At 37.9% G+C, this 14,303-nt stretch overlaps 1 protein-coding gene across 3 annotated transcripts in view; it reads left to right on the top strand.

Annotated features, from left to right (window-relative positions):
- LOC124616756 (eukaryotic peptide chain release factor subunit 1) overlaps positions 1 to 13,729 on the top strand; it is a 49,232-nt gene extending 35,503 nt beyond the window's left edge. For 2 of the 3 annotated variants that reach the window (XM_047145141.1, XM_047145151.1), the window contains one exon: positions 12,844 to 13,729. In XM_047145141.1, coding sequence (XP_047001097.1) covers positions 12,844 to 12,926 — 83 coding nt within the window. In that variant the 3' untranslated portion in view covers positions 12,927 to 13,729. Of the gene's footprint in view, positions 1 to 8,594; positions 8,623 to 12,843 lie in introns of all 3 variants that reach the window. The other variant, XR_006979880.1, reaches the window with a different exon arrangement.
- The last annotated feature ends 574 nt before the right edge of the window (positions 13,730 to 14,303 follow it).

Raw genomic sequence — 14,303 nt, 5'->3', positions numbered from 1 at the left:
CGGAATGATGCGTTGTCCGAAGGATGTGTAGTGCCACAAGGGGAACTGCCCTGTATAAAAGGTGGTGGGAAGTACTGTATTGTTAATAGAGGAGGAGGAGAGCTCAGGGAGTTCGAATGTGGAGGAGTCATCAGTTGTCTTAGGAGCAAAAATCCATCAGGGACATTTCAACCTTCTAAAGCTGCCCAAGTCTTCTGTTTGTGATGTGGTCATTAGAAGTAAATGCAAAGGACATAACACCTAAACCATGAGCAGGCAGACCTCATGTGCTGACAGACGGTCAAGGACCATTGAACATTACAGGGGGTGGTTGTAAAAGATTGCATTAATCAGCAGAAGGAATTGCACAAGTTTCAAAGTGCTACCAGTAATCCAGTTAACACAATGACTGTGAATTTGGAGTTACGAATGGGGTACAGTGGTCGAGCAGCTTCTCATGAGTGACACATTTCTCTAGTCAGTGCTAAAAGTTGCACTTAAGGTTATGTGAAGAGCAATGTCATTAGACAGTGGATGACTGTTCTTGGAGCGATCAATGGTGCTTTACCCTGGGGCAATCTGATGGAGAGATTAGGGTTTGGCAAATGCCTGAAGAAATTCCCCTGCTATCATGTGCAGTGCCAACAGTGAAGTACGAAGAGAGTGGTGTTGCAATGTGGGGGTGTTGCAGATGGTTAATATGTGGTTCCTGTTTTGCACTCACGAGAAACACAAATGCAGTAGGATGTAAACGTGTATTACAGCATTATGTTCTGTGTACAGTTGAGAAACAACTCGTAGACAGTGATTGTTCATGTCAGCATAAAACACAATTTGTAATTAAATGGCATCACTGAGACGATAGTTTGTGGACAGTAGCATTCCTGAAATGGATTGACCTGCCAGGACTCTGACTTTAATCCTGTCTAACATCTTTGGGATGATTTAGAATGTCAACTTTGTTCCAGGCCCCAGCATCCAACATTGTTCCCATCTCTGGTTTCGACTTTTGCAGAAGAAGGGTCTGCTGTTCCTCCATATACATTCAGACACCACACTGAAAGTGTCCACAGCATAGTTAAACATGTCATACAGGTGACCCTTTATTAATGTGCATTAACAGCTGTCTAAATACATTTTCTCAGATTGTATGTTTTGCTTCTCAGTAGGCCAGTGACATTGTTCAATTCAGTCTAAGGTCCTGCAGGCTCAGAACATGGAAACCAGTGAAAGCTTTTGTGTGTGTGTGTGTGTGTGTGTGTGTGTGTGTGTGTGTGCGCGCGCGCGCGTGTGTGTAAACTACAGTGCAGAATTGTTGACGCAGAGAGATCTACACACATTGCTTCAGCATCAAGCTGGCAGGAATGTCAGAGTACTATGGTACTTCATGCTGCTGCACACAAAGCAGTTGTCACACTGTGCTCTGGTTGCATTGCTTGCCTCAGTAGTCACTCTTTTGCCCCATATGATCCTCTTGTATCCAGTTGTTCACCACTGTCAGAGCAGTGTGGATTGAAATGTTATGGAATCACAGGCAAATTCTGTTCTTGAAATCGCCCCTTTTGAACTGCCTCAAATGCAGACATTTTGAAATTGAACACCCCCTCCCCCTACCCCATTATTTCATCATCATTTGAAACTTCTTAAATAGTTGAACATGGAGCTCTTCTGTCTCTCAAGAGTTGGTGTTCCTAGGGTTTGGTGTGCATTGTTTGCATTTTATGTATTACTTCCTAAGTAATTACATGTCATTGGTATGCTTTCCTAAAAAACATGTGAATTAAAATTCATTCAGATTATTCTTCCAAGATGTTAAAACTTGAAGAAATTTTAATCAGGTTTTAAACCAGGAATATAGCCATAAAAATTTCACTTGACTGACAATAATATATAAGATACAATGTAGTTTTAAAAGATCTATTTTCAACATAGTCTACAAAATTTGCTCTGAATCTCTTTTAGTGTGTGCAAAGACCATTTTTGATCCCTTTACTGACAGTGGTAAAGTTCTTCAAATCTCTGTATGCTCCTCACATCTAATGGTTGTTGGTTTCACCAGCTGTAGTTCATTTGTTGTGACATAGATTTTGAAACTTCCTGGCGGATTAAACCTGCGCCACATTGTTGCTTGAACTCGGGACCTCTGCCTGTTGCTTGAAAGTGCTCATCAACTGAGATACCAAGCATGACTCGAGACTCATCCTCAAAACTTTACTTGCACTGGTACCTCATCGCCTGCCTACCGAACTTCTGGTACTGGCAGAAATAAAGCTGTGAGGAATCCTGAGTCGTCATGCTTCGGTCTTTGAGTTGATAGAACGGAAAGGCAAAGCTTGCCGATTTCCAATCTCGGCCCGATGCATAGTTTTAATCTATCAGGAAGTTTCATATCAGCACACATTCCTCTGCAGAGTGAAAATTTCATTCTGGGATAAAAATTCTGTCACCAAATGTCTCTTGTGCATTTGATGTTTTTGAAAATATTCATACCACCAAATAACAAGGCCATTGGGAAGTTTAAAGGCAAAGTAGTTATTCCCTGAGACATAGGACATATACTTAACAACAAAATTAATATTTCTTTTTGTGGGCTGTGGGAAGTGTACTTCCAGCCAAATTGTTTTGTTATGCTCATGGGAAGATGACGTATCTCCTCAAGATGTGCTTGACATTTTGGGGTAGAACGCTGTGCAAGGTGTATGAAAACTGGTACGGCAGTCAGTTTTGGTTTGTTGTGAGTTAATTACTAATGTCACTTATGAAGTTGGAACACATTGATTTGTTTCTACATTACATTCTACAGTGATTTGTTGTACCTTGGCATACTAAGGGAAATTAATGGAAATCACACAATTTTCAAATCTGCGGCATAGCATGTGGATGTTTAGTGTTGTAAACAGAATTTTGAAGGTTTGTGTAACGACAATCTGTAACAGATCACAGAATGGCAGTGGGAAGAATACTTCCTACAATAGGTTTTGGTCACCTGCATCACAAAAACAAAATTACAAAAAAAGTAAATTGATTACAACTCGAATATGGTTAAAAAAAAGCTAACCTGACCTGAGTCACTAGCAAAAATGTGCCTGTGAAAGGGTTAAAATTGTTTTTGTAGAGTTATCTAGCCAAGCTGTTCATCAAACACAATTGAATAAATGATGAATAGTAATTTTGTGTTGGTTCTTAAAATCCTTTTGGATTATGTTACCAAGGGTGGAAATGGCAATGTACAAAAGTTTTCTAAGCAACACCCCATAATATCTAAAAGATATTTGCAAATGTTCTACCACTGCCTAAAAACATTACACTCTAAACTAACTTTTTAGCAGAAGTTGTTGCTGTTAACATTCTTCACTTTTTCTTCACAGTGGCTCTTCCTCTCAAATAAATTTGTCTTGAAGAATGGGTTTACTCTGGAAAGTATTTCAAGCCCGTCTCTTTTTACTGTTGTGATAAGATTGAAAGATACAGACTAAATAGTTCACTCCCTTCCCCCTTCAGTTTAGCAATTACGGAATGCCAGCAGCCGTCAGTCTTCAGGGACTGAGAATTAAGACGAAAATATTGGATTTAACCTCTTATCGTAAAAGGCATGTCTTTCAACCTGCTATTGTTGTGCTTGTGAGCACAACTGTTAAATTCCTGAGTTTTTCATTGTGATGCTTAACATGATTTTCAGGCCTGAAGGACATTAAGGTGATAACCTCAAGAGGCTGGTGAGCTGTGCCAGCTGTGCCCCCCCCCTCCCCCCCCCCCCCCCCTCTCTCTCCCTCCCCAGTTGCTCAGCTAGTAATAGCATATCCCACTTTCATTTAAAATTACAATATCACATACGTCTTATTCTTTTTCACATTTTCTGTCTAGACAGTGCACAAAAGTAGACATGTGGAATTTTAAAATTTGATGTCATTAAGTTGCGTTGTTGTTTGTTTGCCTGTTTTGGGGTCAGTATTGTGCACTTGCTTAGTCAACAATTGTCATGCACAACTGTGTTTTGCATTTATTGTTCAGATATCACACAGAATGTGCAAACAAAAGATTGATTCTACTGGGTATTGTAAAATAAATGTGGGATTCAAAGTTATGTAATTCTTAAGTGTCCTCCTTGAACTCAATATTTGTTAAATTTGTTTGTTCTGTCTTATAATAATTTCAATATGCTTCTTCTTCTTCATCAAACAATGCCACATAAGAACACCAGCTGTTGTGATCCTGTAGAAAATCTGTGCCTGTGGTAATAATAGAAGCAAGGAGTAAATCATAATGTAACTGCTAAGAATACAGGTCGTCAACTGTCATCACTGAGTTGTTCTGTGCAGATGTAGTTATCATTCTGAACATTATATAAGGTGCTGCAGAGAAACAAAAAAATTTGAAATAATTACAGAAATGGAGTATTACTAAACTTCATCCAAGATTCAAAATGTTGTTCAGGACTGGAAACCACATTTTAAAAATTGCGTCAGTCAGATGCTGACCATTTTGCGCACACAGCCAGTAAGTCATTGTAGTGGGTTGTGCTAAGTGCGGCACTGTGTTCCCCAGGGACTTTGACAATTTCCAATTTCGTCTGTAGTTTGAGGTAAGCCAGTGTTTTGGTGTAATCTGATGTATGATGCTCACCAGACTTCTCCATAAAAAGAAGTCTGATTGAAAGACTGGCCCAGTTGCCCAAATGTTTCACTGCTACCATAGACTGTCTGGCAGTGTGTGAGGTGGATCTGTCTTGTTGAAACCAGGAGTTGCTAAGGTGTCAACATCGTGATCAGCTGTCACAGTGACGTCTGCACCTCATTCGTACTTAAAAGACGACTTGTCACTCCACGGCCTGGAAATGAACATCATTCAGTAACTCTGATATTGTGTAACGGTTCCTATGAAGTTGATTATTGACAAAACACTTAAGTGAAAATTGGCTTCATAACATATCCAGAAATTTTAAATGAAGTTCGCATCTTCAGTGCTTTAACAAACAATCCTTTTACAAATTTAGGATCTGGTTAGTGTTGCCGAAACTCTCGTTGTGCAGCTGTAAAATTGTTGCCATGTTTGTGAAACACACGTGCAGTGACTACCTACCCTGAACAGGTATTTCTGCTGGCAACTAAATGTATGATTGCTATGTAGCTCAGCACCTTGCCCCCCCCCCCCCCCCCCCCCCTCCACACCTTTCCCATGATGCAGGGGCTTTGGATATCAACTTCAAATTGATGCTAATTTCATGCATGGTGGAATTATAAGTTCACAGTGGTGTGTGAGAGAGAGAGAGAGAGAGAGAGAGAGAGAGAGAGAGAGAGAGAGAGAGAGAGAGAGAGAGAGAGAGAGGGGGGAGGGGGGGGGGGGGAGGGGTTGCTGATTGTAAAGTCTAGAAATGGCTTTATCATTTAATCTCTAACACCAATTATACAAAATGATGCAGCTTCTTTTCACTATCCATACTGTAGATTCCTTGTTCTAAATTTTTGCTCCACTGCAGAACAAACTGTTGCTGCTCAGTCCAGAGTTGTATGGCCACTATTTTGTGCACTCTTAAACAGTCTTCAAGTAGGATCTTCATACAATATCATTAATGTACTCAAATGTGTGTAACCTGGAATTCTGTGAGGTGATAAAATTTTACTTCAGATGTTCACTGCGACAGCACTGCCTTGATCCATACCACTTTGTGGCTTCCCTCGTTTATCATCCAGCTGAAGGGTAGGTGCAGAAACTTTTTTGTTTGGGATCCAGTAACATGATGGATATTACGTAAAGTTGGGTTTTTGTACACCTTTTCATCACATAACATGTAAATTATTTTGTTGTTGTATTGCTTTGTTGTGTTTTTCATTTTCTATGAAGTAAAGCAAGAACGTTATTGTAATGCCTCCGCATGTCTTAATTGTTTCCAACAAATATAATCAGTTCTAACAGAAAAAAAGCATTTGACTTTTTGTGAAATCATATTATTAAATATAACTAAGTCTTTCTAGCTGCAATGTTTATGGGATGAATTAGCTGTCTTTGCCATGGAGTAAGGCATTAGCCACTGAGGATGGGTCGGTGACTAAAGGGTAGTTACTGGCTTAAAATTCCAAAATTCTGGGGTTAAATTCTGTGTTGGGTCTCATACATGGTCTTCTTGTGCCGCTTGCTTCACATCATATACTTGCTAACGTGAAAAAGTGACAAAATAGCACCGTAATAGGAACATGACTAGTAAAGCATAAGTTTTCAAACCAAACTTACACATTATTGGTTTAAGACAGTTTTCTTTTACTTGAGTCACAGTGAACAGGTGAAGTGGATGTATTGCAACTACACACTTGATCTATACATAAGGTAGTGCAATTGTTTTGAAAGTTAACAAATGGATTACTGCAAGATAGTTAAAAAAACGGATTTATTTTGGTTATAATGCTTGCTAGCTACTGATTGACGGTTGTTAACTAGATCAGAGCACTTTCTGTAGCCAGAGTAGGATAGCATTCTCTGTAACACAGTTGGGGTTCAGATGTGATGGCTGCTGTTGCACTATCAGTGATAGGTCCTTGATTCCACTATTTGACAAACTGCATAAATAATTTAGGTGTAAGGAGTCCACTTGTTGTCTGATGCACGAAAGATGAAAAGGTGCTTAAACACACTGACAGGAGAGCAGGTGGGGACAGGCAGGGGAGGGGGGGGTATTTAGGTGAGGTGATTAGAGGGAGAAGGAATCAGTAGGGGGTGTTGCCGCCCCCCCCCCCCCCCCCTCTTACTGATTCCTTCTCCCTCTAATCACCTCACCTGACAAAAAAGAATGAAAAGGTGCTTAAACACACTGTGCTGCGATAACAGGACAGCACGTGTGGACTGGGGGCTGAGGGTTGTTGGGTGAGGAGATTAGAAGGAGAAGGAATCAGTGGGGGGTGTTAAAAGGAGGTGGCTGAAGGCTCGGAGGGAGGCAGGTGGTGTGCAAGGTAGAACAGGATGCAGAGGCAGCAGGTGTGTGGATAGGATAACTCCCATCTCTATAGTTCAGAAAATCTGGTGAAGAGGGGGACGGGGAGGATCCAAGACACCACTGGTTGTGAAGCTGTCATGTCAGCAGAGCCTGTTGTGCCACTGGGAGGTCAACTTTTTGGCCACAGTTTGACAGTAGCCATGCATTGTGGTTGGTGGTTACGCCCACGTAAAATGTGCCGTGCTGAGATTGCAACGGAGCTGGTACAATATGACTGAATTCATAGGTGGCCCTGCCTATGATGGGATAGGATAAACCTGTGACTGGACTGGAGTTAGTATGTGTTGGCTGGGTGAATCTGGAAGGTCTTGCATTTGGGTCTTTCACATGTGGCAAGGGGTTGCTTGTGGAAGTGGCATATGGGTGGACCAGAATGTTCTGTAGGGTGGGTAGACATCAGAACACTATTTTAGGTGGGGTGGAAAGGATTGTGGATGTGGTCTACTCATTTCTGGTCAGCATGTTCAGTAAGTCGATGCCTTGCCAAAGGACGTGGTGAAGTTGCTCCAGTCATTGTTTGTACTGGGTGATAAGTGGGAGGGGGCTCCTTTGTTGTTTTTTTTTTTTTTTGGAGAGTGGTGGCTGTGGTGGTGCAGTTAGGAGTGTGCAAGAAATCTGGGCACTAGGTTTGAGGGATAGGCCTTTGAGACCTTCAGCATGCAGATACTGTCAACAAGTGGTGGGCTAAAAGGGATTAATTTTTTAATGTGCAAAGGGAGGCAGCTACCAAAATGCAGGTACTGCTGGGTATTGGTAGGTTTCGTATACAGAGACATGTGCATGGTGCCATCATATACAGGTTGAAGAGGACCAAGTAAGGCATACGGGGAGAAGTGTTGAGGTTGTGGAGGAATGGCACTAGGGTATCTTGGCCCTGGGGCAATACTATGGAGCTACCAGTGAATGTGAACTAGACAAGGTGTTTCAGGTTTTGGGAGGCTAGGAAAGTTTCATGTGTCTAACACAGCTACCCATCCTAGTTCACCTGCCAAACTGCAATACCAGCATTTTGTGTCCAGCTGGAATGTTATGTGCCTAAATTATTGAAAAAAATGGTTTTCTTGGTTTACAAAGCCCCCTTTCTGCAATACACACAAATGTTTGGCTATTTGAATGCTATTATTTGTAATTGGTTCTAATACCTTACTTATTGTTTCGTTGTCAGTTGTAGTAAACAGTTAGCGAACATTATAAAGATAGACAGAAGTTATAAAGAAATTTATCATTTTGCATTGGTGTGTTACTCCTTGTACTTTGAAATTTCTTAATAGATAAAAACTGCAGTTTATAAGTTTTTAAAGAGAAAATGGTATGGTTATTGTCATTATGAACTGAAATTTATTGTATTTTTCAGAGGCAATTTACTGATGTTTTTGGTATGTTGTTTGAGAAAATAGGAAAGTCAGTTTTATTGTACTCGCGTGGAGAATTTCCAAGGTTTTAACTATCAGCTTTGTACTTTCTTTATAATGCGTACTTGAAAAATTTGTGTTTAATGACATTTCTTAGACATAATTTAATTTTATGCATGTGTGGATGTAGTGCGAAGTGTGTGTGTGTGTGTGTGTGTGTGTGTGTGTGTGTGTGTGTAACATTTATACAGTATTAAAATTTAATTTTTATTATTCAGCTTGCTCATATAAGTGCCCACAAAACAGGTGAGTTTACTTTCTTTAGTTTTTGTCTAAATAGCTTCTTTCAATTATTTTGTCACTTTCTGAGAACCAGGACTCTTTCTTTACATTATGAAGACAATGAAGAATTGTGTAAAATATTTTTAATTATGTCATAAATACCAAAGTTTTTGTTAAAAATATTATTTTCCATGTTTTCATTACTGTGTGACAGTTGCCATGTCTGAGCTGAAAGTCTTAAGTTCAGAATGTGATGTTGCAATTGAGAATATTACCCTTTCTAAATGTTCGTTGCTCTTGATGCTAAATTTAGTTTATGATGGTTTTTGTTTTGTGAAATGACATACACTAATTTACTAGTCATGTTTAAGTAGAAATGTCAGCTGCATTCAATCTTCAGGGTAGCACCAGTTACGAGCAATTTTTCTGTTAACTGTGATGGTAAAAGCTGTTAAATTTACAGCTTTTCTGCTGAGCCAGTTTGAAGAATCCCATAGATTTGTTTTCTTTGGTATCAGATATTTTGAGCATGTTTTTGTGAATAAAACTTTCATGTTGTATCACTTTCAAAATTATTTCTGTGAAAAATCTTTTGTAAAAGTTTGTGAGTGTTCTTGAAGAATAGGTCTTTGTCATACACTTACTCATCCAAGCGTAATCCTGACTGTATCCAGTTGCAGAATATTTCATATATATTCCTCTTTGGTCTTCAGTTAAGACATGTGACCTGTGCATGCGATTGATTTTTCTAATGTAGCCTGTTCATTACATCTTGTGTCACTTGCTGGACTTTCCGAAATAGCAGAATCCAGAAATAAGATTTCCTCTCTGGGTGTAATACTGTGAGAAAATCTGATGTAAATGTGTGTGTGTGTGTGTGTGTGTGTGTGTGTGTGTGTGTGTGTGTGTGTGTGTGTGTGTGTGTGTGTAAATATTTACAGTGAATAATTTATGAAATTTCAAATCAAACACAATTTTAATCTGATTCAGAATGTTGCATCATGTAGAAAAAACAAAAATTATTGAAATTATTTTGATATCAGTTGAAGCAGAAAAATTATTGAAATTGTTGATATCAGTTGAAGCAGAAGACAAAAAGTGAAAATGTGCATGCACCGAGAAAATGCTTATACCTCAAATTAGATTATCCAGCATAATGTGACAGAAGATAAAGCAAAATAGGCTGAAGTTTTATAACTTTTCTCTGTTTTGACTCCATCTGTACCATTCAAAACACCTTTTTAATACCAAAACCCAATTTTATTAACATTTCTGACTTCTCCTGTAATACATGTTATTTAAAAGTGTTGAAGTAAAAGCTGCATCCCTAAAAAATGATTGTGGGAAACAAACTGATGTGCTTATAAAGCTTGAATGTATGATCACACATGTGAAAAGCCAGGCCAAACAAAAAGGATGAAATGTACAGGTTTGAAGTTTTAAAGAGTGTCTTTGATAGATGACCATTTCCCCTCATTTAGTGCTCTTTCATTCTGAAATATTGCTCCACTTATGTAAATAGATGATACCAGTTGGTATTGCTTCCTCGTGCTCAATAGTGCACAGCAGCACTGCCTGTCATCCTGAACCCTTTTGAATGTGGGATGAGATTTCTCATGCCATCCAAATCTCTCATGTCATCTAAATCTGTTTCCTCCTCCTCCTCTCCTTTTGTGTTACTTCCCCCTGCATCACGATTTCCATAGTATTGTTGTCAGTTAGTTCACTAACTTGTTCATTTTGTCATCTATTCTGTGACTTCCTCTGCATCGACATGGTCAAAGCACAGTACGTATTTGAGCAACAAAATGGTATCGTTTTCATCTTTGTCTTCAGTTTCACACATGGATTCGAAGTTATAATGTTCATCATCACTGCCTATAAGGATTCTCAAAGACCTTACTAGTGATGCGTTAGTATCTTCCCTTGCTTCGGCCAACCACCTTATGACATCTAGCAAATCAATCCTCTTCATTATGGTTACAGTCTTATGATCAGTTGCTGATATTGACAAACTGAGATGGTGATGGCAATACTTATTCTTTAACATTACAAGTATGCCATGGTCCATCAACTGACAAAGAGCTGTCATATTTGGTGGTAAAAATAATGCTTTGATATCTCCATCTGTGACTTTATTACTGGCATGATGTGAAGGCATGTTAAAAGCAACAGTAGAGCTTGCCGCAGTAAATTGTCTTTCAAATATCTCTACAGCTAGTACAAATTCATTTTGGAACCAGCTTTCAAAGAATTTCTGAATTCATCCATGCTTTTTTTGAGTATAATGTAGGAGTAATGATTGTTTTTTAGGTTTTTGAAAGATCTAGGTTTCCACAATTTCTCTATTAATGTAATCTTAAAATTTTGTCAGATAAATCACTGCAAGCTGGTATAGTACAGTAACTAAATGCTTTTTCTTGTATCCAGGTACCACAGCTTCCATTTTTAAGCAGTCATTTTCGTTGGGAATATTTTGTAATTTAAATCACTTCTGTTGCAGTTCTACAACTGTCCACCAGAAATTCCCTCCTTGTCAGTTAACTTAATGTCTTTAAACAATGGCACAACCTCTTCATCAGTTGATAAATTCTCTCCATTAATGGTGGTAGAATACCGATTCGTTTTTCCCCTGATCTGACCATCCATCACTGGCGATAAATTCTGAATCTTTTTCCATTTACTGCTGAAATTGCAGTTCTTTTTCCTGCAATATTGGCCCAGTAATGGGCAAACCTTTTCCTTGTAAATGTTAATGCCAGAAATATAAAGCAGTAGTTTTAGTTGCTACCAATCCTGGCAAAGGGCTTCTCTAAGTATCATTTGTCGAAGAGTGGCTCTGTTAATTTATTCAATACAAACAATACAGTAGTACCCTATAACTGTGGTGTCAGATGAGTTAGAAGCAAAAAAACATGCAACAATTTGAAAGGCTACACAGCATTGTAGCAGGGTCCACTTGCCTAACCTTTGGGAAAGTACAGTACTTAAAATAGATTAATCCTCATTTTTATCACAGAATATTATTGTTTTGATATTAAGTAGGCTAAAGTTCTGCCCCCTGGTGGTCTCTGTCAAAAGCCATATTTACAATATGTTGGAGAAGTCTGTTGTAATGGTTCCATTTCCAAAACTAAAGCCAGATAAAACACTAAACTGATATAGGGGTAAGTTTGTCGTAGTTTTTTGAATATCAACTACTTTTATCTAACAGTTTCTCCTCTTGTAGTTAAACATTGTAAATCACAGTAAGGATACCAAATTCTCTGCACATTTTCTTTTGTTTGTCTTCTGCTACCACTGCTTAGAAAATTTCAGTGATTTATGGGATACAAAATTTGGGGCAAGATTTATACAGATTTATTAAAGTAGAGTAAAATTTTTTTGTCATCTTTTTTGTCCACTATAAATATCCATATAGTCCAATTCTGTATTGTTCATGTAAAGTAGGTGTGACATGTTGATGCTTTTGTGTCTGTATAAATTTCTCAAGATTTTTTATCATGTCCATAGTGCCATCTGTTGAGTTCCCTGCTTCCAATGCCATTATTTGTGATCTGGGGCTGTTTTCTTGCCAGAATTCTGTGTCCTGTAGACTCACCCAGTATTAACACATTTGTGCGTGCAGTGAATTTCCCTTTCGTTATTCCTAAATGTAATCAACTTGAGTTTTGCAGTCACTGGGTCTTAACTTGCTTAACTTTTTTATTCGATTAATCTGCGTTAGATGCTCCATATGTTTGCTATGTTTCCTGCTCCTTCGATTCCCAACACTTGTTTATTCAAGGAAGTTTCAGGGAATAAAATTACTATCATATCTGTTAACTGTTACTTGAAAGCTGTTATGTGGAACAGTCTCATCTGTGAATTATTTGTGAAATTCATCATTTGGACTCTAATTGTAGAAAGGATCTAAAATTTCAGAAGGAAATTAGCCGATGTCATGACAGCAAAAAAAAGCTGTTCTCTAACTCAGACTTCTAATCTGATAGTTTTCACTGTGAGTTTAATATGCTCCACTATTTCATACCTTACCTTAAAATGAAGAAAACGGGATATTAGTGTGATGATATTGTTTCAGTAGGCAGCTCGAAAGCCCATTATGTCAATTGAGATTCATTTTATGACTTTGAAAGTGTAACCTAAAATGCAAGCTATGTAAGACAGAAATGACAATTGTTTCTTGGAGTGCTGGTGAAGCTTTTGTTTGAATGTCATAAAGATGAATACTGTTTATTGTTACAGGTTTACTTCGATACAAGGTAGACTTCCAAAGTATGCAGTGTGATGAGTTGGAAGATGATCTATATGACATTGATGACTACTAGGAAACAATTGTAACATAGTTTTTATCTGAACTGTCGTCTGCATGTGGTGGCCAACTCTCCGAACCATGTTTTTGATGTTTGTGAATGTTAAAGTTTTTGTGATTATAAAGAATGCCTTTATACTGATTGGAAGAGTGCATTAGTCAGGTCTTTAAAAACATGGTTGGTGGAGGAACTTTAAAATAAGACTGCCATGTGGACAAAGAATAAGAAATTTCTAGTAAATACCACAGAGTTGACTTCACTGTCAAGTTACACTGAACAAATGAAATGCTCAAGGTACTGACTTAAGACCCTGAAGTGCTTTCTCAAAGAGTTTTCATTTGGTTGTAACAGAGAATTGGACACAATGAAAATGTTTATTCTACGATTATTTACAATTTTTCGTACCGTTATGTTTATACATTTTAGTTATTTATGTTAAATGTTCCAAGATAAGCATCCTTCGTACCTGTGCTTCACTTTCACTGCTGTAAATTTGAGATTTAAGCTGCTCTATTATACAAACACACCAGGAAATTTCTGTGGATCAGAAAGTTCAAGAATTTCTGGTGTTGCAAATGAAATAGGCTCTACTGATTCTAAATGCACAGGATAATTATTTTAACCTGTTTATGGAAAGATTCTATTGGTTAAGGTTTTTAAACTAATAACCTGTAAACTGCCATTGATAGTGGAGGTAAATTGATGTTGATTGCAGAGTATTGTCATGTTTAATTTCTGACACTATATACATATATATTGTGGAAATGAATTTCTTTGTGCATTTTGGCACAACTTTAATATTAAACATGTGATGGAGCTCCTTTTGTTTTATTTATTTATATTAGATCCTTCTACATAAATGATACTAGACTTTCTTTATAATTGTTTTAGAGTATGGGGTTGTACTATGTAAAAGAAGTAATCGGTACATAAAAGCTTTTGTAATTCTGTTTGTCAACAGTTTAATATATATTTTGTATGAAATTAGCAGTTTCATTTCGTCTACAGTATGAAGCATAGGTGCAAATTGAAATGCTGATCTGTTACCCATTTTCACTCTGTACTAAATTTTTGAGTAAGATGAGAATAAATCATACAGAGTGATTTCTGGCACTACTGTAATTTTTTTGATGTGGGGACAAATGTTTCTGGTATTATTAGTGACATGCAGTTAAACTATATATGGCTAATCACAAAGAAACTTAAAGTATTCCTTGATTTGTTGTATTGATTTGGAAAGTGATATAGAAATGTTCGCAGTTGCTCCCACCAGCTCCAAGTGACCAGAAATTAAAAACATTGTTATTGAGTGAAGCATATGAATAAAAGTGAGTGTCAGAAAGTTGAAGTTCATAAATGTCTAATTGAGATTTTGATGGTCTGTGTGTGATC

Source organism: Schistocerca americana, chromosome 1 (genome assembly GCF_021461395.2).
Source record: "Schistocerca americana isolate TAMUIC-IGC-003095 chromosome 1, iqSchAmer2.1, whole genome shotgun sequence".
Taxonomy (NCBI): Eukaryota; Metazoa; Arthropoda; class Insecta; order Orthoptera; family Acrididae; genus Schistocerca; species Schistocerca americana.
The sequence above is the reverse complement of the archived record's forward strand: the minus strand, read 5'-3'. Positions and strand labels throughout refer to the sequence as shown.